General features: G+C 46.6%; 1 protein-coding gene across 1 annotated transcript; it reads left to right on the top strand.

Moving 5' to 3' along the window:
• Positions 1 to 154: 154 nt before the first annotated feature.
• On the top strand, positions 155 to 24,386 carry kif14 (kinesin family member 14). Its single transcript, XM_060067865.1, has 29 exons — positions 155 to 1,734; positions 1,928 to 2,182; positions 2,451 to 2,538; positions 3,059 to 3,154; positions 3,267 to 3,319; positions 3,454 to 3,484; positions 3,636 to 3,743; positions 4,395 to 4,511; positions 4,906 to 5,024; positions 5,502 to 5,674; positions 7,241 to 7,388; positions 7,815 to 7,878; positions 8,486 to 8,670; positions 8,929 to 9,031; positions 9,322 to 9,479; positions 9,743 to 9,890; positions 10,210 to 10,356; positions 11,877 to 12,009; positions 12,360 to 12,453; positions 13,104 to 13,245; positions 13,736 to 13,854; positions 15,512 to 15,612; positions 16,408 to 16,638; positions 17,040 to 17,227; positions 18,701 to 18,853; positions 19,825 to 19,947; positions 20,325 to 20,399; positions 22,385 to 22,532; positions 23,319 to 24,386. The coding sequence occupies exons 1-29, from the start codon at positions 584 to 586 to the stop codon at positions 23,690 to 23,692; spliced, it is 5,025 nt and encodes a 1,674-aa protein (XP_059923848.1). The 5' UTR covers positions 155 to 583; the 3' UTR covers positions 23,693 to 24,386.
• The last annotated feature ends 222 nt before the right edge of the window (positions 24,387 to 24,608 follow it).

Below are 24,608 nucleotides of genomic sequence, written 5' to 3'. Positions count from 1 at the left end.
CATGGATGATAGAAATAAATCAATAGTGAACGTGAACGTGACTCATAGAAGGTAGCCTTGAATATATCGCCATCTAGTGGCCGTACATGAGTACTGTATATCGGAGCTGGACACGCTCCGAGGATTCAGCCAATGAGCGGGCGGCTTGCTTACGACATCGAAGTTTAAAATTGAAGCGGGCAAATGCGGAAGTGGGGTAGACGAGCATGTAAACAACGCTCCAGCCGTTCCTTTTGTTTTGGTTTGGACATTATTCAGACGGAAGCCACTCATTTAAGTTCATTACCGAACTGGCTTTTTTAAAAGCCCCTGACTTATTTTGGTTTGTCTTTTATAGTCGATAGTCAACCCTGATGCACCGTTGGTTCACTCGCAGAATCGAATGGATACTCGTGACTGTAGATCATTGTTGTACAGTTAATATTGACTTACAATAATGACGCCCATATAAAATAAGTCTCCAACTCTAAAGGATTACTTATACGCAGTTACTGGAGACCAATGGATCCTGGATCGCCGCGGAGTGAAGTCCAATTCGGCTTTTAGTTTTTTCTGATTTACCTATTTTTAGCAGCCAACAGCCATGTCTTTATTTTCAATACAAGGGAGGAAGCACACAACGTATTATGACCACCTCATGTCATCAGCCTCCTCGAAAACCCCGGCCAGGGAACGCATGATCAAGGAACAGAAGACCACACAGCTGAGCACACACCTCAGCACGGACTCTGTCAACTCAACGTGTGGCGAGAGCAGATCTGTGTACAAGAGCATCAACAGGACCTATGTGATCCCAGGGCTGTCAAAGAGCGGCGGGCCTCCGACCCCTGCTGGCACCCCCACACCCACCCTGGGACGACTCACCCTGCAGAGGAGGAAAACAAACACCAACAACACCGAGAACAACGCCGAGCAAACCACCGCGATGAGCGACCCGGCGGAGAAGACCCATACGCCCGCACCGGAGAAGAGGTTGACCCTCCAGCGCAGGACCAGGACGGTAGTCATCGACCGATCCGTCAGCTCCGACTCCAGCAGGGCCGCCGACGGGCAGCGCCTCGTCCCTACTGGAGAACCACGAGCTACCAAAGTCCTGTCGGAGTCCAACAGCAGGGTGCCCGGGATGATGGGTGTGCTCCGCACCGCAAGTCTGAGGGACACAGTTTCCAAGTTTAAAGTCAAAGAACACAGTGCACCGGCAGCTACACCGGTTAAGATCACAGATGCACCTGGGAAAACGTCACATAATAAGACGCCAACGCCCGCAACGAGGCAACTAGGGGAGCTGGGGAAAGCTGAAGACCATGCGAAGGTGTTTTCAACGCCGACAAAGAGGACGCCGTTTGAGAGGATTGCTTCAAAGAAGGACGTGTTCGAGAAGCTGTCCGTGAAAGAGCCAATCCCAAGAGCGGTGTCTGTTAAAAACTCTAGTTTGGAGAGGCCCAAGATGAGAAGACCGCAAGCTGAGGAAACGAAGCCTGTTCCAACACCCAGAGGACTCAAGACCTCCTCAAGTGTGTTCAAATCAAACGCCAGCCTACCAGCGAGGAAGACTTCCAGCGACGAAGCGGCTTCTGTCCAGGGTAACTCCACACCTTCGGAGGTCCCTCCAGCGACAAGTGTCTCGGCTGAGCCCCTGGTTCGCCCCAGCGAGTTGCCGAAACCACAAGACTCCCTGAAGATGGAGAACAGTGCGGTGACCGTTGCAGTGCGTGTGCGACCTTTCAATGCCAGGTTTGTACACGCATTACATTACGTTATACGCATCACATTACATTAACCTTAAATGTTGGAATGGACAACTTCGCAGACAAGAGAACAAACATATTTTTATGTCGCATTTGAGTCATATTGCGTTACTTAATCTTAGAAACACTGTCAAAACTGTCATAAAAAAAGGTGAAGTAAAAATGTTGTGTCGTTTTAGAGAGAAAGCAGAGAACAGACTCCAGGTCATCTTCATGAAGGACCAGGAGACAGTCGTCCAGCATCCGGTCTCAAAGCACAGCCACTCCTTCGTCTACGACTTCTCCTTCTGCTCCGTTGACGTGGAGGACCCCAGCTTTGCCAGCCAGCAGACGGTGTACCAGACCCTAGCTAGACCCCTGTTGGAGCGGGCCTTCGAGGGCTTCAACACCTGCCTGTTCGCCTATGGACAAACCGGTTCTGGAAAGTCGTACACGTGAGTGCTTTAGCTGTAAATAGACACAAAGTGTGGGGCAAACAAATCCTCCTGGGGCATGGTCATGAACAAACATGAACTAAAACTAAAACTGTAAAGAGCAATGAAATACGTTTGGTTATGTAGTTCACCAGGAAATCATTTTTTTCCCCACTCAGTTCTTTGATGCATCTGCTGTGGGCATATTTTCAGTTGATATTCACCCTGCACAACTTTTTAACCTTCAGCACGTATTTAAACCGTTTTTCCATTTCGAATCGCGCCATAGAATGATGGGCTTCGGAGAGGAAGCCGGGGTGATCCCACGCTTCTGCCAGGAGCTGTTCTCCAGACTGGCCTCCGTTCAGAAGGACAAGGTGTGCGGACTCTCTTCTATCTCTCTTTCTCTTTTCTCATACGACAGACTCCCTTCTGGACCTCTGGCTAAGGTTCAGGGATGTTCTAAAGATGATTAGATCCCTGTTATTAGATCCCTGGCTCCTCCTAGCTGAGTGTCGAGGTGTCCCTGAGCAAGACACCTAACCCTTCCTGCTCCCGATGCGCTGGCTGTCACCTTGCGTGGTTGACTCCGCCGTCTGTGTGTGAATGTGTGTATGAACCTTTGTAAGTCGCTTTGGATAAAAGCGTCTGCTAAATGCACTGAAATGTAAATGTGGATCATGCCTTCACAATAACGGTCCACATTGAATCCAATTTGTTTGTTTTGGACACGATTACACATTTGACCCACATCGACCATTCGACAATTTATACAAGACAAGTAGGCAGTAAAAAAACCACATTTGGGTTATTCAATGCAAATGTTAGTGAGTGTAGCTTCTTGGGCGACATGTTTTCATCCCAGGCTCTTGTCTGTGCATTTGCTTGTGTTTCCAGGTGTCCTGCCACCTGGAGATGAGCTACTTTGAGGTGTACAACGAGAAGATCCATGACCTGCTGGTGGCGAGGGACAACCAAAACCACAGGCTGCCTGTAAGTACAACAAACAATTTAGTGTACCACTCCAGTGCAACGATATCTCTGGCAACGAGTCCTGCAAAGATGCCTCTTCCTGACAGCCACTGTTGTGTTGGATGTATTCCAGCTGAGGGTTCGAGAGCACCCGGTCCATGGGCCCTACGTCGCTGACCTCTCTACGTAAGGACCAGCGCTCCTTTTAATCAATTCAACATGATTTTATTGTATTTATTAATAGTCGATACAGAACTATAGTAAACTGTCCCTATTCATAAGTGACCATCCGAATCACCATCATCGTCTCTCTCCTCCAGGCATGTGGTGAGCTCCTTCAGCGACATTCAGGTAAGAGACGGTCTCCCAACTTTCTTTAGTTGTTCTTGCTGCATGTCTTCCTTCCTTCCTTATGTTATTTCTCTCTCTATACCTCTATCTATCTATTCATCCATAAGTGTGTGTGTGTGTGTGTGTGTGTGTGTGTGTGTGATTTTTCCAGGTATGGCTGGAGCTGGGGAACAAGCAGAGGGCCACGGCGGCCACTGGCATGAACGACAAGAGCTCCAGGTCCCACTCCGTCTTCACCCTGGTCATGACCCAGACCAAGGTGACCCCCCCCTGTGTGTGTGTGTGTGTGTGTGTGTGTGTGTGTGTGTGTGTGTGTGTGTGTGTGTGTGTGTGTGTGTGTGTGTGTGTGTGTGTGTGTGTGTGTGTGTGTGTGTGTGTGTGTGGCACTTAAAAGTAGTACATAGCATTTTGTAGCATCTTATCCTAGCTTTCTTTGAGGTATACAGGGAATGGGTTAACGTAGCAATTGTTTGTATGAACATCCTTACTGTACCGATATATGTTGTTTCTCTTTCTTCTGACAAATGTACTTATTGTAAGTCGCTTGTTTGTGTGTGTCTGTGTGTATTTATGTAAGCCACGTGTTCTTGTGTAGAGGATTACATTCTGGCGTATTATATGAATCTGTTGTTATAATTGTAAAGGGGGGATATGGGATGGAAGAATTCACATTCTAAATAATATGATAAATATACCCGGCTGGTGTTGTGAGAATCATTCTCTATTTGCACTGAAGATATATGTGTCACATAACCTGTAATATGTTGAGAAAAAAGACAGGAACACTATTCATTACGAAAAAGGTTACAAGCCGTTCTAGCGATGCGTCTTTGTCTGTCTGCATCAGTTGTCTGGCCACCTTCATGACTGTTCTGCCCTCTTTCTCCACTCTTTATTTGTTGGTGTGCAGACAGAGTTTGTGGAGGAGGAGGAGCACGACCACCGCATCACCAGCCGGATCAACCTGGTGGATCTGGCGGGCAGCGAGAGGTGTAACTCGGCCCAGACCAGTGGAGAGCGTCTCAGGGTAGGCCTCTCCTCTCTATGCTATCCCGGAGCTAAGGTTGGAGGAGTTGAGATGTCAGAGGCGTTCACATTATCCAAAAAGTTAAATTGTGGGATTAACGTATTCCTTTATGTTTCCTTTCATACGTTTTTAGGGTTAGATTATTTTATAAAATGAAAAAAGGAACGCAAATAATTGAATTCCTTTCATTCAATTAATTCAGTTTGTGAGCTAGGTCTGCCTTTCTCAGAAAATATGAAGAAGTCACCGTGTACAAAAATAATTACATGTGGTTGATATGCTGTGTCTCTTAATTGTAATTTAGTTATTTATTCTGAAGTATTTAGAAGAATTACCACATCAACAATAGTCAGACGATTCCTTAAAGGTCCTTCAATGCTCTTTGTTTTCCCAGGAGGGAGCGAGCATCAACATGTCCCTGCTCACCCTGGGAAAGGTGATCTCTGCCCTGGCTGACCAGGTGGTCAACAGGAAGAGGGTCTTCATCCCCTACAGAGAGTCGGTCCTCACCTGGTGAGAGAAACTCTTCTTCAGCGTCGTCAGCTCACCTTTCAAGGAGTCAGGAGTCGGTCTCTTAAAGAAGGGTGGAGAATTTTTGAAAGAGTTGTTTGATTCTAAAGTCCCTTGCCGTGGTTGGTCACGGGAAAGTGATTTGAGTGACAACATTGGCAGCCAATCAGTTAGGAATGCAGTGGCCCGGTGCTTCACCCTGGGGTGATTCCAGTGGTCGAAAGCTTGGTTTCTCCTCATCTGTGTTTGAACAATCATCAAAACCATTGTAACAAAAAACAACAACTTTTAAAAGATCTCTGTAATAATCATTTGAATACACATTTTGTTTCTGCAAGTCGCAACATTAATCCACCACTTGTTTTTATTTTACGATATCCTTTCATAAAACTCATTCAATGTATTTTCTTTTAACACGTCAGAACGCCAAATCGTCCCGATTCCCCGCCGTCTTTCTCACTGTGACCTCTGACCCGGCAGGCTGCTGAAGGAGAGTCTGGGCGGCAACTCGAAGACGGCCATGATCGCCACGGTGAGCCCGGCGGGCAGCAACGTGGACGAGAGCCTGAGCACGCTGCGCTACGCCCAGCAGGCCCGCACCATCATCAACCTGGCCAAGGTCAACGAGGACACCAACGCCAAGCTCATCCGAGGTCAGAGGTCACAGGATTAAGATGTTAAAAGGGCCTGTATTTAAGGTGAAGGTGTGTGAAGCCATTTAAAGCGTTGCATCGGTCCGCTAGTGACATCGCAGGTGGGAGTCCCCACCCAGATGCATGATGGGTAAATCAAACTCCTGCACTATCCGTTTGGTACCGTCCACCAGAGAAGAGACCTGGAGGGAGTGGGTCTATCCATCATCCATCTGGGTGGACAAAGAATGGCCTGTGCTGACTTAGTGAATTCTCGCACTTGGTTGAGTAGCGTCCCTTTCAAAAGAGGCAGTTGGAACTGTAGGGTTCCTTAGCAGAGATGAGACGTTAGGTACTGTGTTAAAATCCGCAATTTCTGTGTCTTACTCTCTTTTTTCCTTTGTCTTTGCCTTTCTCTCTTTCCATTTTTTTGTGCAACGTTCTTGTTATTTTTTTTAAGTTGCCATACTCCTTTATTCGCTTTGGCTCAAACCTTGGTCGAAATTACATTTTAACCACCAAAAGTTTTTTGAGAGGACGTAGCTACCAACTAAACCATAAACGTCACCCTTTCCATGCGCTGTGTACGCCTTCTGAAGTTGTACTTCCCAGCTCTTCCCTTCTCACCCTGTAAAGTTTTCACACTTCTGCAGCCCTCTGTAGTTTGTGTTTAGCACTTCAGCTGAACTCACCTCATCACTGGGTCACATGCATTAAAAAGTCCAATTACTCCACCGCCAGTGGGTGATATTGACTTTATTGCATGTCTGTCCATCTCTGTCCTGTTTATTGCATGTCCCCTCTCCGCTCTTTGTCTTTGTCTGCTTGTATATAATTTTCCCTCCTCACTCTGTCCCTGTCAGTCTCCCTCGCTCTCTCTCTCCCCTCTTGCTGTCTCTCTCCCATAACCCGCTGTCGGCCTATCTATCCATCATTGGCTTATTCACCTCCCACTTCAATTAAAGCCTGGCCCTAACCTTGCCTCTGGCCCATATTTATGCACTGTCGGCTGCACAAGACAGCTAACTGTCATGCAAGTATTATTTTTCATAGTCAGATTATACGGCCATGTCCCCTAGTGAACACTAGGGGGAGCTCTTGATGTAGCGTTCTATGCTGAAGTTCGATAAAACTCATCAAACTCCAATTCAATAAATTTGCGCCATTTCACTTGTCAATTTATGTATTCAGTTGGTCGTGCTACTTTCACATTATGTTAAGGGATTGAGGATGCTTTTGTAACACATTATTTATACTTCTCTTCATCAGATTACCCATGACTTATGCAGCAAATCTTTACAGTACGACGCTTTTAATTTTATAGATGAGATCGCCTTTCAATTATTTAGCATGATATGTTTATGGGATTTGACTCTTCTCGTGGGATTGCACTTAATATTTATCATTGACAGCCGTCTTCATTCCTGACCGCTTTATGACCTAGAATCACCGTAAGTTAATTTGTGTGTGTGTGTGTGTGTGTGTGTGTGTGTGTGTGTGTGTGTGTGTGTGTGTGTGTGTGTGTGTGTGTGTGTGTGTGTGTGTGTGTGTGTGTGTGTGTGTCCGTGTCTCCGTCCGTGTCCGCAGAGCTTAAGTTGGAGGTGGAGAAGCTCCGCGCCGCACAGACCAGCGCCCAGGGGGTGCTCCCGGAGAGGGAGCGTCTCTTCCAGCAGGAGATCGCCGGCCTGCGGAGCAAGCTCACGCAGCGGGAGAGGGAGAACCTGGAGAACCAGCGGTCAGCTCTCACCCGTTGCTTCACCGTTACTCATTGGCGGTCGTTCATAAAACCATCACGCATCGCACGGATTAGAAACAACAAGGAAGGCTGTGTACACATTTCAACAAAACGACTGAGCAATGCACATTTAATGTCTGCTGTGGGGCTTAAAGTGTGTTTACACAGGAGGGACATTGTGTTCCTGAATTACCTTCTAGTCTGTTCCCCAGGTCCTGGGCTGGTTGTTTTCTTTCATAAGCTTGCACAACCAACTTTATCCTATTTTTGGCATAAAGAGGAGCACAATGTCCTTACAGACATCATGGCACCGAAATGATACTTACTATATTACTGCTGATAATAGTAATATGTGAGACTAGCGTTACTAGTCTCTAGTCTCGGTGATCCGCTACCGAACGTACTACTGTCCCCTTGATGCTGCAGGGCCTGGAGAGAGAAGCTTGAGCAGGCTGAGATCCGGAAGCGAGAGGAAACCAAAGAACTGCAGGTGAGTGCCGTCAAGGACTTGACCCAGGGAAACACCTCTCCACAGAGCCAATGCACCCCTGGCTCTATGGGGTACAGCTGGTGTACTGTCTGAATGGCCCCCCAAGCTGTGTTCCTACTGTCACTCTATGATGTCCACCTTCTAACCTGTAGTCTGAACTGTATGCGCCATCATTGCCATTTGTCCCTCTATAGTTTACAAAGAATGCAAACACACTGATCTATTTTACACATTTTATTCATTCCGGATTACCTCTTTTCAGGACCGTAGTCCCTTTTCCTGCACCGGCACATCAGCGCATTTTCTGTAGAGAACAGGATACAGCATAGTACAGTTGTTTGAGTGTTTATCCCCCAGCTCAAAGCTACTGGGTTTGTTATACATTGTCACCAGCCTCATCGTTGGCATCCTTAAGCACTAAGTCTTAACTCCTACCAACCTGCTCTTTATCATGCATCTGAAATCAGTGTTGGTCGCTTTGGATACCACTGTTTGATAAATGTCTCCATAGTAAACCTCATCATGATACAATAAATACAAAGGAGAAATTCAGCGGTGAAAACAAAATGGCGCTCCCTCAACTTTTTCCCTCCTGCGTCGGCGCCAGAGGGCCGGCTTGACCTTCAAGGTGGACAACCGCCTGCCCAACCTGGTGAACCTGAACGAGGACCCCCAGCTGTCGGAGATGCTGCTCTACATGATCCGGGAGGGCCGCACCCTGGTGGGGAAGCTCAAGTCGGAGTCCCCCCACGACATCCAGCTGTCGGGGGCTCTCATTGGCGACCGCCACTGGTGAGTCGGACCCTCCGGTAGAAGAGCGCTCGCTTGAAGAGGCTGTTTTAGTTCTTAGTTGTGCTTTTATTCTATTAAACTGTGTATTATTTCCACCCACCTATTCCTATTATGGCTATAATCCGGTCCGTTTCTTCTCTATCAAGTTCATGTTTTACCTTTTTGTAAAAAATAATAATTAAGGACATGCTATTTTTTTCTTAGCTTTTTTCTGTTAAACCCTTTATAACTCTTTATTTTTTTTTCGCGCTCTTCCAGTGTGATCTCGAACGTGGGAGGAACTGTGAGCGTCACGCCGATGGAGAGCGCCAAGACGTTTGTGAACGGGAACCTGATCTTCACGGCCACCGTCCTCAACCACGTACGTACAGCGACGCTGGCAATAGGAAACGCATGTACTGGAGAATACGGTGAAAACAGGTTAAAAACGTCCAATTGAGAGCTGACTGCCAAATGTATGTGTATATGTAAGGTGTGCAACCGCTAATTACAAGAGAATAAATTAAAAGCAAGGCATAAAAAAAATAGAACTCGTTTGAACATTGTATTCCTTTTTTTAAAATGGTTCCAAAACATTCAGAAACAAGCATTTTACTATTTTGTCTGGCTTCTTCTTCACCCCGTTCATCTGCCTGTCCATGGGGTTGCCAGGGCGACCGTGTGATTCTGGGCGGGGACCACTACTTCCGCTTCAACCACCCTGCAGAGGTGCAGTCTGGGAAACGGGTGTCGTGCTGGACGGGCTCCGGCGACGGACAGAAGGACTTTGAGTTCGCCAAGAACGAGCTGCTTTCCGCCCAGAGAGCCCAGTGAGTCAACCGTTAATACACTAGTCTTACGGACGTTTTCAGTGATCAAATTGTGTTTCGGCTTTTCATTTTTCATGTTTTGGCCTGGTCATCGGTTGTTTGAACTGTTTATGTTCCGTATTAATTGATAACTGCCCTCCTTCCACCCTACTGTAGTTTTAGTTATTTATGTGCTATCCAAGTTTATTATTATGATCTGCAAATCTCAGTTCTCTGAATTCCCGCGCGTTTTGAACACCTCTCGCCTGGGTGCTCGCCTGCAGGCTGGAGGCGGAGATAGAGGAGGCCCACCTGAAGGCCAAGCAGGAGATGATGCAGGGCATCCAGATGGCCAAGGAGCTGGCCCAGAAGGAGCTGTCTGACCAGAGGGCCCGCTACGAAGACCGCATCCACACCCTGGAGGAAGAGCTGGTACAACGCACACACAAATGATCAAGTGGCCTGATAAGAACTTTAATCATTTTGTTTTAAAATGGTTACAAATCATACCGTACTGCCTACTTCAAAACGTCTCATTTCGACACAACGTTGTCATGTTCACTTTTGCAAAAATAAAATGTGTCTGCATCAACTTCACAAGTCTGAATCAAAAAAACCTCAAAAGATAAGAAGAAAATATAAGAGAAATAATACTAATAAATCAAAACATTAAGATTACAAATCTTAAAATATTGTGCAATATCTAACATAACATTCCAACTGCCCCCCCAACCCACTCCCCCACTCTCAGGTGGAGGAGAGCCAGCGGAAGCAGAACCAGGAACAGGACAACAGGCGCGTGGCCAATCAGATGGCAGAGCTGCGGCAGGCCAAGCAGCACCTGGAGCTGGAGGTGGACACGCAGAAGAAGAGGCTCCGCCTCCACGTCGAGGCCCAGGTCAGGGCGCCTCTTATACTGGAGGGTCCGGCTGTTATACTGGAGGGTCCAGGAGGGTCTGGCTGTTATACTGGAGGGTCCAGGAGGGTCTGGCTGTTATACTGGAGGGTCCAGGAGGGTCTGGCTGTTATACTGGAGGGTCCAGGAGGGTCTGGCTGTTATACTGGAGGGTCCAGCTGTTATACTGGAGGGTCCAGCTGTTATACTGGAGGGTCAAGCTGTTATACTGGGGTGTCCAGCTGTTATACTGGAGGGTCCAGCTGTTATACTGGAGGGTCCAGCTGTTATACTGGAGGGTCCGGCTGTTATACTGGAGGGTCCGGCTGTTATACTGGAGGGTCCAGGAGGGTCAAGCTGTTATACTGGGGTGTCCAGCTGTTATACTGGAGGGTCCAGCTGTTATACTGGAGGGTCCAGCTGTTATACTGGGGTGTCCAGGAGTGTCCATTTCAGGACAAAGGGAATGCTTTGATCCTAAGCCTCTTAGAGGTGACGTATTATCCCACCAGGTGTGAGTGTGATTATCTGTTAGAAGCCGCTTGGAAAATCTGCCTCTTCTGACATCACGAGTGGGCGTGTCCACCTAGACGTGTGACGAATAGATGAGCAACGTTTGCTACAGTCCACTGGGTAGGCTGGTAGACTGATCCATCCAGGGTACATCTTGTCGACGACGGAAGAGGCCGATTTTCAAAACGGCTTATGGCGGCTGATCACACACACTCATCTGGTGGTATAATATGTCACCTTTAAGATTGAGTCAAATGCATGTCATTTTTTGCGTTTTGGTCTTGCGGTGGTTGCGACAAGGGGATATCAAAACTAGCTGCTCTCGGTTGGGAGTCAAAACACCCATAGCCAGAGCTATGCTCACTGCACTGAAAAAAAAAGTTTGGTCTCAAAAATGTGTCATCTAGAATGATGTCGTTCTAGCCACGATTCGCTGAGATCAGCGTCGGAATCATATTTTTTTCCTTTTGGAAAGTATAGAGGGAGTGAGTGATGTATACCATATAGTTAACCACAATATTTTCTAAGGAATCGAACAAAAAAGCACACGCCATTGGAATTTCTCGGTGAAATGAAAAGGCAGAAGAAAAGACGTTCTCATGCGGTCGTTATCTTTAATGATAAATTAAAAAACATGGAGAAGACTTTCTTTATACGTGTGTCAACCTTTCCAATTATAGAGCCAATTTACACCATTTGACCGCCTTTCACAGAATACGCTAAATAAAATTACCTTCTGGTCAGCTTCTAAGACGGCCCGATTGATAAGAGCGACCTTGAAAGTGAAACCAAGGTCAGCTCCGCTAATACGGTGATGACCGATCCCAGGTGTAAAAGGCAAGCCCTCCCTGCCGTAGGGCTGCCCCAGTAATGGGTGTTACCTGACCCTACCAATGACCCATCGACCTGAAGGTTGACGGGCCCTAATGGCTGTACCAGCGCTGACCGGCTCCTCCTCATCGGGTGGTGATCAGATCTCTGACGTGTACGTTGTGTGTCCGGACCCCAAGGCGCTGGAGGAGCACAGCGTGCGGCAGGCCAAGATCGTGGACGCGCTGGAGGCGGAGAAGGTGAAGCTGAGCAGAGATCTGGAGGAGATTCAGAAGAGGATGGCCCTGAGGGAGAACCGCACCCCTAAGACCGGTACGCATGGGGCGGGGGTCTCATTGGTGTGTCTGTGTCCATGTCTAAGGTGTGTGTCTGTCTGTGTCCATGTCCGGGGTGGGTGTGTCAATGTGTGTGTCTGTGTGTGCATGTCAATGTGTGGCTGTATCCATGTCCGTTGTGATGTTACACGTTGTAAGATAAGATGTGCTTTTTAAACCCCAACTGGGGATTAAGCAGAAAGTACAGGACATTCATATCAGTTGTTCCCCATGGAACACCTTTGGCTGTTACTTGACCCTAATCGTCTCCGCTGCGGTGCTTGCTGGCTTCATTCGCTGGCGTCGCGGATGGAGTTTGTAACGTGTCTTTGTGTCTTTGGGTCAAAGTGGCGCCACAGTGGGACGCCATGAAGCTCTCCCTGATGATCGAGGAGGCCAACAAAATCAGCACCAAGCTGAGGAAAAACACGCGCTTCAGCAGGTAGTGTGTTTTACCATGTATGTTTTTTTAAAGCTCGGAAGAGCGAATGCAGACAGTTAGTTTGATAATTGTCTTCCAGCGAGTCTGTAAGATATCGGGTCGATGACACAATTTGACACATTTGACATTTGACACATGACACACACAAGAGATCGTTACTTACTACTTTGTTAGTAGTAGTCATTTTGCCATTTATTTTTCTATTTAGATCCTTACATTGCATTCAGATCCATCTCTCTATGGAGCGACGCCTCAGAGGTTTTGGGTTTTGCTCAAGGATTTTCGACGCTTCTATCCAAAGCTTGCAACCATTCATACACACATTCACACACTGACGGCGGAGTCAACCATGCAAGGCGACAGCCAGGCTTGTCGGGGGTAGTTAGCGTTGGGTGTCATGCTCAGGGACACCTCGATAATCAGATAGGAGGAGGCAGGGATCAAACTAGCAACCTTCCGGTTACAAGTCAACCCACTCTACCTCCTGAGCTATGTCTACGATTAAGCTCTCGACATTGCAATTCAAACCCAGAGCACCCACGAACAAACACCCTGACCCTTAGACTAACAGCATTCGGTAAACTATCACCGACCAGTATGAGATTTATTACCGTTCAGCTTTGACTTTTAAATGTTTTTTTTGCTGTCAGGCACGAGAGCTCAGAGATGGAGAACGCAAGGGAAGAGAACGGCATGCAAGTGCGTGTCCAGAACACCAAGCTGGGCATCTCCACCTTCTGGACCCTGGAGAGGTTCCAGAACAACATGGCCGCCATGAGGGAGCTGGAGCAGGTAGAGGACATAACGCTTTCGAAGCATTTCTGGTCTGGATTCTTCTCTAAATGTGTGCGTTGGCAACCATTCTTAATGTATCAATGGCAGAATATGGGATTTCTAAACTATTATAAAGGTAGCATTAGTGATGGACTAAATAATTTGTTAATTAGAAATGTATCAGAAAACCTGTCGTCAAATAATTGACTTTTAAAGGTTTCATCTGGACTGTTATTCTTCCCTTCTCCCCCCTGCGGCCTGTCATTCTCTCAACCCAGCGCACCACACATTCCTCCAACCTGTCTTGTTTCCCCCATTCAGCATGTAAAGAAACCGACATATAATCTAATACCCGGGCCATAGAACATGCCCATACTCTCATAAACAGGCCCAAATGGCTTGTTTATGTGGTTGACGGCCGGGAGAGCTATGCCTCGTCTCCGGCGTATTTCTCATCAAGTGGAGAACGCGAGGGTCGGCGTAGTCAGCGATATTTTACCCTCCCCAGGGGGAAGCCGCCTCCAAGGATGATGAAGTTTTTTACGATCCCGATGATGAGTGGGAGCAGGATCTGTCTGCCTCCTCCTCCACCACCACCTCCTCCTCTGCCTCCTTCTCGCGGCGCAGGTAATTATCGCCTCACCTCCAGCCCCCCGCCATCCATCCCTCCGTCCCCGCCGTCCTTCTGTCCCCGCCCGGAGCATCTACATTTAGATTACCTCTTATAAACGCTTTAACTCTTGTTCTTATCCCCGAGTGACTTTCAAGAGCGCCCGTGAGAAAGTGGTCTCTCTGGTGCCCTGCTCCCGGGTGCTTTGACCCCGCTTTCTTTTAGACAAAGGGCACGATGGGGATCGCATCGAACCTGCGCTGGCAGACCTCATCCCTGCCTCCACACCGGGTTCAACCACATCTGGTTGATTTTCACCCAACCCCCCCCTAAATAAACAAGCGATTTTACCTCCTGGCGTTTGAATCGCACGTTGAGCGTAACCGCTCGGACAACCTGTTGTCAGACGTCACGAAAGCACTCGTGGTTTACGGCCCTGAGCCGATGCCCGTGATGCTCTGCGTTAACTGGCTCCTGGCGTGCCGCACTTCGGTATGAACAATCTGTCAAGCAAAACGATGGAAATATGGAAAGTTCCGCGCGCTCCTTGAACGGAACGTGGAAGGGCGGCTTTTGTTGAAGCGCTTCTCACGGGCGACTTTATTTTCTCAGAGCTGTCCTCTGTTTATGTTTCCACTGCCAGTGTGATTTTCATCCCGTCAGATGTGCAGATGTTTAACACATCCTTAGCTTCTCTCTTTTCTCCCTCTCACCCCCTGACAAGCTGAGAAGAAGTGGCTATTTGAAGATCATTCCTCCCTGGGCTGTTTGAAGCTTTTCTTATGGTTTTTAACGGCAGGGGAACTGAAAGAGAAGGGGGGCCAGCCAAAGTTCCAGTATATCTTACTGTACTGTACAATTCCTTCTACAATCGTGGTCCAAACATCAGGCAGCACCCACAATGTTTTCCTCTCACATTGTTATTTTTCTTGTCAGGCATGTTTATGAGCTCCTATTGGTGCCAGTGGTAGGACCAGCCAAGGGCAACATGGCAGCGAGCTCTCTGTACCTCCTTCACCTCCCTTCTTCTTCTCTGCTTCCAATAAGCCTCCGCTGGCTAGCGCTCTATACTAGACCGTGTTTACCCGACGCCGTCAGGTTAACTTGCTACGGTCTATTTGCTTACTAATTAGACCTCCCTGTGGAAAAATATTAGGTGTATCGGGCCATAGTTCCTACGCCACTGGGCTCACCGATGGTATTTCTGCCACACATATTCTATGCTCCCATTTACATTTCATAATTCTTCGTTTTTTTTCCGAAGCAAATTAAGGCGAAGCTGAGAAGTTGAACTATGAACACATACGGCCAACTACAAGAAATACATTTTTGGAGATTTGCATGAATTTCTCAACAACATTTGGATAGTCTGTATGTGGAATAGCTATAGGGATCTTTGGGGTAATAGGATTTTTTACCTTATTATTAATTATTATTTCTTATTATTTTGCTTATATGTGTAGTCTAGGGGGAGACATTTCACCGATAACGCCTCCAGATGGCAATCGGTGTGAGAAATTTCACCATTGAACACCCCAGTTGTAGTCTACTGGGAGACATTTCACCAATCAAACTCCATGATGTGGACGGGAGTTATGTTTCCAGTGTTTGGAAGGCTCATACCCAGCAGCCGTTCTTCATGGTTCTGACCCCTGGCTCTGTGCTCTTTACCAGGAGCCGCAGCCTGTTGAAGAGCAGGAGGATCTCGGGGCGACTGTACGAGATCAGGGTCCACCCCATCCAGAGCCTCCTCGGTGCCTCTTCCACGTCCACCGGTAAACCCTTCCGTCTGACTCTCATACCCATCATTCTAAATCATTGGTTCTCAAAGTGCGGCCCGCGGGCCAATGGCGGCCCGCAATGACATACAGATGTAAGTAAAAAAAAATATATATATATATTTTCGAGAGTCGAAAAGTCGACTCTCTAGCTTTCAATTAAATCCTGATAAATTTGTTAGTTTTAATCCGACTGTTCATTACTTTGAAAGGATGAACCTCAGTTTCGTGACTCACTTGACCTCACTCCCAGAGGTCCACGGTGCAATGTTTTTTTTTCACCACTGGGAATGCTGACGGCGTTTCCCGCCAATTTCTTTTTCCTTTGGCAGCCCTCAGTCAAATTCTGGGTTCCTAAATTGGCCCTCAGCTGTCAAAACTTTGAGAACCCCTGTTCTAAATGTACAACGTTTGACGGACGGTTTTATCCAAACATCTTTTAAAAGTGAAGCCTAGCCCATCCACTACTCAACAACATTTAGTTCTGAATTCATCACAACCGTTCCCTCATTAGGAGATGAACGTTGAAGATGAGGGTGAAACATTTACAAGTCTTAACCAGACCGTTGCCAATGGGACTCGTAATACCATAATTGAGAAAGTACCATTTGAGACCCATGGATGCATAATAAGATTACTTTATTTATTCGGGGGGGGGGGGGAATTGTTTAACTCGTGTTGAGACCGCTGCCGAGCAACCGTCTTATAAGAAGACTAAAACTGCCAGGGTTAGGGGTCCGAGTCCCACCAAACGGCACACGTCCAACACTTTCTCCTCGCCGTCCGTCCCAGGGCTGATGGGCGTGGCCCAACCCCCGTCCACCCATCCGAGCGCGTCAAGCTCCGCCCTCCCCGGCATCTGCAAGGAGCTGATTGGCCAGAGCCTATCCACTCTGCGGGGCTGCGGGGGCCCGGAGGAGAGCATGGCGGACCGGTTGATCCACGACCTGCAGCTGGTCTACACGGTGGTCCGCACCGTCTGTGACCTGTACGACGGCCTGGACGACGACAGCCAGGAGAACGGTGGGGCCGCGGAAACACACCTTTTAGGATTATTAACCGATTTTTTTTAAATTATGTAAAACAAGACGGGGAATTGTCAACAGAAGTTTTTCGAATTTGTTTGTTTCTACAGGATGATGCAGCATGTATGTTAATTATGATTAAGCTCCCTAATGTTTCCCACTAACATGAGGTGTTTGTTGACTCCTCCTAGTTTCCTATCGGCCTTCCCTGTCTTTCACCCTTGCCATACGTTGGTCCCCGCTCAACAATCAAAGAGTGCGTCTCTTTCACTCTCTCTCTCCTTCAGCGTTTCTCCCTCCCCCTTTCCTCCAGTGTCGGTCCATCTCTCCCGACGGGATCCTCCATCCGTCTCTGGTCTCACCCGAACCTCCCTCTGTCTCTCTCTCCCCCTCCTGCAGTGTTCGCCTGCCGCCCGGAGGCCCAGGGCCAGCTGGTGGTCGCCACGTCGGCGGTGGAGCGGGCGGTCTTCCTCACCCGCCACTGGCTGGCCAGCACGCGGCCCGCCGCCCGGGCCCTGTACTCCGCCGCCGAGGAGCTGCGGTGCCAGGTCAAGAGGATGGGAGGCTTCCTCCAGCTGCTCATCCAGGTAGGGGCTAACCCCCAGAGCCACACCTTCCCGTCGCTTCGGTCACGGTAGAGGAGGAGGTTTTGGAGGAGGACGACGCTTTCTATTGCGGGTCAGATTTGTGTTAAGTTCGAGGACGAGGCGAAATCCCTTCGAAAAGGAGTAGATGTATAGGCCTATAGCTTATGTTCCTTATGTTTATTCATATATGTAATTAATGTACATTCTCCACAGCCCTAAGTGCACGGCAGCCCGTAGGAGCCCTGTAGGGTTCTTGATGTGTGCAATGGGTCCATTTCTCAGCCAACGTGATGCTAGGAACAGGCTTAAGCTAGCTCCCCTTTTTATGCGAGGAAGCACGCTCGGACTTCCTTCCGTCACTTCCTTCCTTTTTCCGTGCAAAATTGTCTCGTTTCAAATGCTATATATCAGCACAAAGGCTGTTCGACGCAATGGAGAGTGTCTGTACAAGTTCAATTACACGTTTTTCAAAAATTTACAATCTTAATTGGAGAGTTAAATCCAGAACATAGTGCCTCTTTAATTCCGAAAATATTTTATGTGGTTTCATACATATTATACATTGGCTCCTCAACAAACGATAGATAACAAAGCTGTTAGCCTGTGACCATTGACAGGTGATTGCTGTTAACTTGACAGCACAGCGAGATTCACACCTAAATGTGAACACAGTTACGTTAATCCAGTTCTCGGGTGTTGACACAAACTTAACTTTCCTCGAAAGATAACGTGTTTCAAGCTCAGTTTAAGGCGATACAGTTGGAAGAATAACAAATCAATATGTTCCCCAAGTGCAACAGGTAAGGAAAGATATATAGATGGCATATATGATGATTTCAATGTCTTAATAAATCATTATTATTTAACATTTATGTCATGTCCTAATTATCAGTCAAAATATAGGAGGTCAAAGATGCACTGTTTTTTTTTTTTGTCTGTGCACCTTACAAAATAATCGCTGCATGGTGCAATATGTGGATTGAAAAAAAAAAAGAGAAAAAATAAGTGATTATCAATTTTGTTTGCGTTTGACGCGTGGATGGCTCATCAAAATGCAGGGCATTGATTGATGGGTCTTTGCTGTGAGCTGTTTGAGCTGTGTGTATGGAAATGGGAAAGCAGGGGGAATTCTCAACCTTGAGTCGTGTGAACACAACATGAATATATGGAAGCGTGAATCCGAAATTCCCTCCAGGCCCCACCGTCTGAACACGGCCCCATGTTTTTCCTCGGTCCTCTCTCTCCCTCTGTCTTGGCTCCTGGACCAGTCGCGTCCGCGGTTCCACTTACCACCCCCCTACAATCAATGGGAACCACTTTGTTGCTTTCCTCATATTGATCTGTTTTAATTAAATTCAACCGGGTTTTCCGCGTTTGTGTACGCCATGTAAAAAATATTTAACAAAAAGAGAATTCTGTTATTCAATTATGTATTCATTATTTATATCTCCCCCCCCCCCCCCCGGCCTCCAGGGCTGTGAGTCTGAGATCTCGTCCATGGTGACGGAGGCCCACAGGAAGAGCTCTCAGTGTCTGGACGTGGCGTTGAGAAGCGTGGGTCACCTGGCTGCGTTGACCGGCGAGCCACTCGGCGCCCCCGAGCCCGGCGCCCGGGCCATCGGCAAGGTAGCAAGCACATAGACGCACGCACGCGCGCACGCACGCACACGCACAAAGACAGACAGAAAGACGCACACATTAACATGGAGACATGGACACAGATACACACATGGACACACACAAGGACACAGATACACACTGGAAACACCACACACACACACACACACACACACACACACACACACACACACACACACACACACACACACACACACACACACACACACACACACACACACACACACACACACACACACACACAGCACCATACATTAGTAACACTAGTGAAGACAGCCACTGGTGTGTGGGGTGCTCAGGGGGCTGGAGGGGCTACTAATCATGCCCTCTGATCAACGAGGCTGGGGAATGGTGTGTGTGTGGGGGGGGGGGGGATTATCTATGTCGGTCTTAGCACTGGAGGCTGCTTGATAATTTGCCAGGACCAGCCCTCCTTCTTTGCTTGATATTATAAATTACGCATGTGTTAATCCTGCGGAGGTTGCGTTTATTTATTTTTCTGACTCTACGGCAAACAGGCATTTTAAGTGTGTGTTTGTGGTGCACACGACTTCTGCTCACATTGCACAAAATAAGCAATAGTTAATGCTACTGGTAGTTTTATAGACCACTCATTTTGTACTTTGGATGACAAGAATTTCCCCTTTGTTTTCAGTTGCACGTAATGTGTCTTATTTGTCTGGTTTGGTTTATCTCGCTGAATGTTGCAGAAGAAAACGTCTAAATCTATAAACAAATACCTTCTGTTGTTAATTTGTGCGGTCCTGATTGTAAGACCAGGGCATAGGGAGTCGTTTGCCATGTGTATTAAGCTTGGAGTAAATTACAACACAATTTCCCTGAAGGGGATTATTAAAATAACATAACATTTTGTATTTTTCCATTAGTTCTAACTGTTCAGCAAACTGCCATGGAAATGTGGTTAATAATCCCCAAATTACTTCTGCACTACATTACAGTCTTCCACCTCCATGTGTCTCTTGGAGGGGACCAATAAGGGAGTAGGGTCCCTGTTGGAGGCGGGGCTTCACATTACAAAGGAAATGCTGAGGGATGCACAGCTGGCCTATCCGAGGACCCCGGTGAGAAATCACATCATCATGCAATTAATAAGAAATTTGTTTTATTATCTTTAATCATTCTTCCATTCACTTTGTTACGAGGCTATTGGATAGAAAAAGGAATACAATAATGTTAGGGGGATGTTAAACACTATGTCATTTGGATAAATTAGAAGTATTATTTTATTTGTATTTTAACAAAGGGTTGTGTAGATAAATGGTTTATTTAAACACTTTTATTGTGGCTGACTAGCACGTTAAAATAAGAAAAGTGACGTGTACACTACCTATAGATCACCGTCTCTATTTCTTCTGGACATTCTGGGTCTTTTAAGAATGACTTTAAAGGTACTAAAGCCGCGTTTGTCTGCCAGCCTTAACTGTTGTTTTGTTCGCAGGCCCTACAGAGTCTAAAATCCAAGGCAGTAGACCTGGCTTGTTCCCTACAGACCTACATCCACTGCCACATGACGGTAAGAAACGACCATAAAACGAGTGGCTGACCTCAAGATGAACACTGATGTCAGACGGACCTGTCGCTGCATAGAGAATACTACCTGTCCTGCGGGCCGTACATTTTAGATCTAGGGGTTTGGATAAAGAAATGTTGCTTGTTCATTTTAAATAATATCAACAGTGATTTTTATTCGTAATGAAATATGGGATTCATGTCAATAAAGAGCACGTCAGGATGGATGGATGGATGCCCAAGGGTTAGGGTAAGTCCATGACACAGGTAGACTTTCAACCTTTCGGCTTGGCCAAAACAACCGAACCGCTAGACTATCCTGCCCCCAAACCCTGCCATATTGAGTTGCTAGGCAGAATAACATTGGATGCCCCCAAAGCCTACTCGGCCACAACCACACAACTAATGAATGTTTCTTATTCTAAACAGCTTTGACAACAAAAACACACAACACTTAATCATTTTGGTTCAACCCCCGCTGTAAAATCCTCCAGGCCCCTTCGAGTTTTGATACGTACGCTCTCTGGGATATTTTGTGGTCGAAAACAAAAATGATTATAAGACATAAAGACAGCTCTCAGTCAACCGCATTCATGAAAAAAAAAAAAAAATACAGTCTAGCAACCAAGGTCTGAAACAAGTGTCATCTTGCGTTGAGGCTCGGGGTAGTGGCGGCTGAAATGTTTATAGTGGCGAGCCAATTTGTATATTGGGAACGGGAAGACGGCACCCAGTGAGGAACATACTTGAGCTCCAAATTTGCTGTAATGGAGCCGAAGCCTTGGCCGGTGTTAAAAAGGACTGAGAGTTTTGTACTTGGCAGCTCCCGGGAACGGGGTTTCCCCCCTCCAGTGACCTGAAAACCCGGTCCCAGTTGCCGAGCAGATGCTCCTTGGAAGAATAAAAAAAATGGCGTGAAAAAGGGTCTTCATGTGTCACAGATTAAAAGCCTGCTGCCCTAACCGCCGCCTGTTAAAGACGTCGCTCAACTGCCTTTTTATTGCTTCTATAAAAAACCCAAGAGCACCATGGGAGCTTATCTGCCCTCCGTCCGTCCGTGGGCGATCGTTATGGAAACTAATGGAGTTGAATGGAATCGCATCACTCAACGCTAACGCCGCTTGTTAGCTCTTATCTTAGCCACACAAATTGGCAGTTTTTTTTTTTTTCAGTTCGGTTCGGTTCTACTCTGTTGTGTATTGGGAGGAAAGAAGGGGGGGATTTCTCTGTCCACAATGCCTTGCATTGTTCAACGAAAGGCAGTGTTTATAGTGAGTTATTGCCGAGTTTAACAACTGTCGGGCCAGAGGTCTAGGGAGGGCCTCTCAGCAGCCAACAGAAGAAGAAGAAGAAGAAGAAAAAAAATCGTCTTTAGTCCAAGTGAATTCATACACTATGAATGAGTGGTGAAAAAAGGCTGCATGTTTATATCATTCCTTTTTTTCTTTTTAAAATGAAATAAACGCTTTGGTGTTTCAGTGTTATTGAAGAGAACGATTATCTGTGAAACTGTCAGGGCTGGCAGCATAATATGGTCTGACCGCAGCTCAATCTTCGTAATGACATAGCAATGATATCCACACCCATATCTGGGACTCTGAGATTAATTTGCCAAGTCATCTGAGATCCACATTACCCTCTGCCGTTCTAAATGCGAATGGAAGCTATTTGGTGTCTATCATAGGAAAGCTGTGCTCATCAACAAACATTCAGGGTTTTTTCGACTGACACCAGCTACCACGCGGCACGCATGGATTTATGTACACCCAACACCTCACTGCAATGCCTTAAAGTTGAAGAAGAGTGCTGGAAGGCCTTCTGAGAAATAAAGGCGCGAGGATCAACGGCAATCACAATCCCTGGTGTTCAAGATGGAGACTCCACCTAGTGAAGAGTGGCTGGAACCACGAATAAGAGTGCAGATGTTTTTCAGATAGATAAGTGTGTGTGTGTGTGTGTGCATGTGCGTGCGTGCGTGCGTGCGCACAGGAGAGGGAGTCCGGCCCTGACAGAGTTGATGATGAAGACGAAGCCCAGGTGTCTCGTCTCCAGAAGCTGAGGGCTGTGGCTACCATGCTGTTCCAGCTCAACAGGGCCATCGCAGTACTCCACACCTGCCTGACCGACACCCTGAGAGGTAAAGCCCTCTGCAGAGACGAGGGCCTCAAAGCATTGGAGCATCACAACGTATTACAATAGAACCATGTTTATTTAAAGGTACCTCGTTACAGATGATCTAGTATAATGGGAAGTGTAGATGTGCTTTATATAGCCATGTATTCATATTTTATAGTATGATGGAAGTGTAATGTGCTTTATTACACCTTTATAGTCACATTTTATAGTATTATGAGAAGTGTAGATGAGCTTTATAATAGCTGTATAGTAACATTATATAGTGTTATGGGAAGTGTAAATGTGCTTTATTACAGCTTTATAGTAGCATTTTATAGTATTATGAAAGTGTAGATGACCTTTATAATGGCTGAATGTTAACATTTTATATTGTTATGGGAAATGAAGATGTGCTTTATATAGCGATGTGGAAATATTTTATAGGATTATGAAAGTGTAGATGTGGTTTATTGTAGTGATTAGGGAAATCTTTCTGTCACAGAAGAGAACATGATACCACATTCATTTTAAGACATCATATGCTTGATAAAATATGTTATTTTTACTTGAATGCAAGGCTTTTTTATAAACTGAGCAGTGAAGTGCCTTGGCTTTTCGACTCCCAGTTGACAGATACTGGGTTCAATCCCCAATGTCCACAGCCTAACCAATAGGACATCCTTGAGCAAGACAAGCCAAACCTCTCACCAGTCCTGGTTGACCTGTGTCTGAATTCAATGTCTGAATGTTGGCTAAACGACTCCACAGTAAATCATGGCCTACACTTCCCTGACCCCCCCCCCCCCAGGTAAAGGCCGGGAGTCCAACCTGACCACCGGTAGTGCGGCCATCAGCTCTTCCGCCCGGGCCGTTGGTGACCTCGTCCGCGGCCACTCTGAGGCGGTGGCCTCCGTCGACCCCGACCTGCCCTGCCCGCGGAGGCTCTCGACCACACGGGAAGAGCTCCAGGCCGCCATACACACCCTGACCACCACCAACTCCGACCAGCAGGGGGCAGAAGGCAGGCAGTCCGCTGGCCCCAACAGCACCGGCTCCTACCACACCGGCAACGACGACTCGGATGTGTCCAAAGATGGTTCCTTCAAGAACAAGGCAGCTGCTAAAGTGCTGTCCTCCCTTGCCTCCGATGTCTCGTCCAATCGCAGTCCTCACTGGGTGTGATTGACATGTGTTCTGTAGAGCTTGACTCCGCCCCTCTTAGGGCTGTGTATCTGGGCGTTTTGTGGTTTGTCACAGATTGTTTTCACTTGTTTCACATTGCTATCTGCTTTTTGTTGAAAATGTCCTGGCTTTGAGTCTCTTATTAGTACTGTTAAGGTTTTTGCATACCAGTTTTCTGGGTAAATTGACCGAAACTATAGGCACCGTTGGAACAGGAAAAGACATTGAAAACACTTGTTCCCCACTCTACCAGATCATGCCTCTATGCTGATGTTCTATGCTCTACTGTACCTTCTTAGGACTATCCAAATTTGTACTATAAAGGCTCCAATGTAGGCCGAAACTGTCATGTACGCAGTGTATAAAAAGAAAGATGAATGGGCATTGTTCATGGCAGATTTATTAATGGTAGTTTTGTGTGAAGGTAAATATGTTATTCATGAACAAATATTGGTGGATCGGCAACTATTGTAATTCAGCAACCTTTATCTTTGTATATCACAGTTGGCACTCAGGATTGCTTGGATTCTTGTATTTCTTAAACTTGCACAGTTTTTTTTATTTTCTTCCTCTGTTTACTTTGATATCAACTTTGTATGTATTTTGCAACATTTCAAATAATGATATGGGACAAGCTTGCGATTTCAAAAGATTGTAACCATTTGAACAGTAAATTGTAAAGGCTTACCCAATATTTGTAGTGATTTTTTTGTATTATTTCCCTTTATTTGCTTTGCACAAAGTATTAATCAACCGCTGATATGTCTGACTATTATAATTATTTTAATTATTATTCCAAAGCAATATCACCAACTGGGAAAAAATAAGTGCATTTTCCATGATAATTGGCACAAGCCAGCCAGTGAAGCAGATAAAGATGGATGGTGTCACATGTTCCACAGTACCAGTATTACAG

This window comes from Gadus macrocephalus, chromosome 12 (assembly GCF_031168955.1).
Source record: "Gadus macrocephalus chromosome 12, ASM3116895v1".
NCBI classification, from domain to species: Eukaryota; Metazoa; Chordata; class Actinopteri; order Gadiformes; family Gadidae; genus Gadus; species Gadus macrocephalus.
The sequence above is the reverse complement of the archived record's forward strand: the minus strand, read 5'-3'. Positions and strand labels throughout refer to the sequence as shown.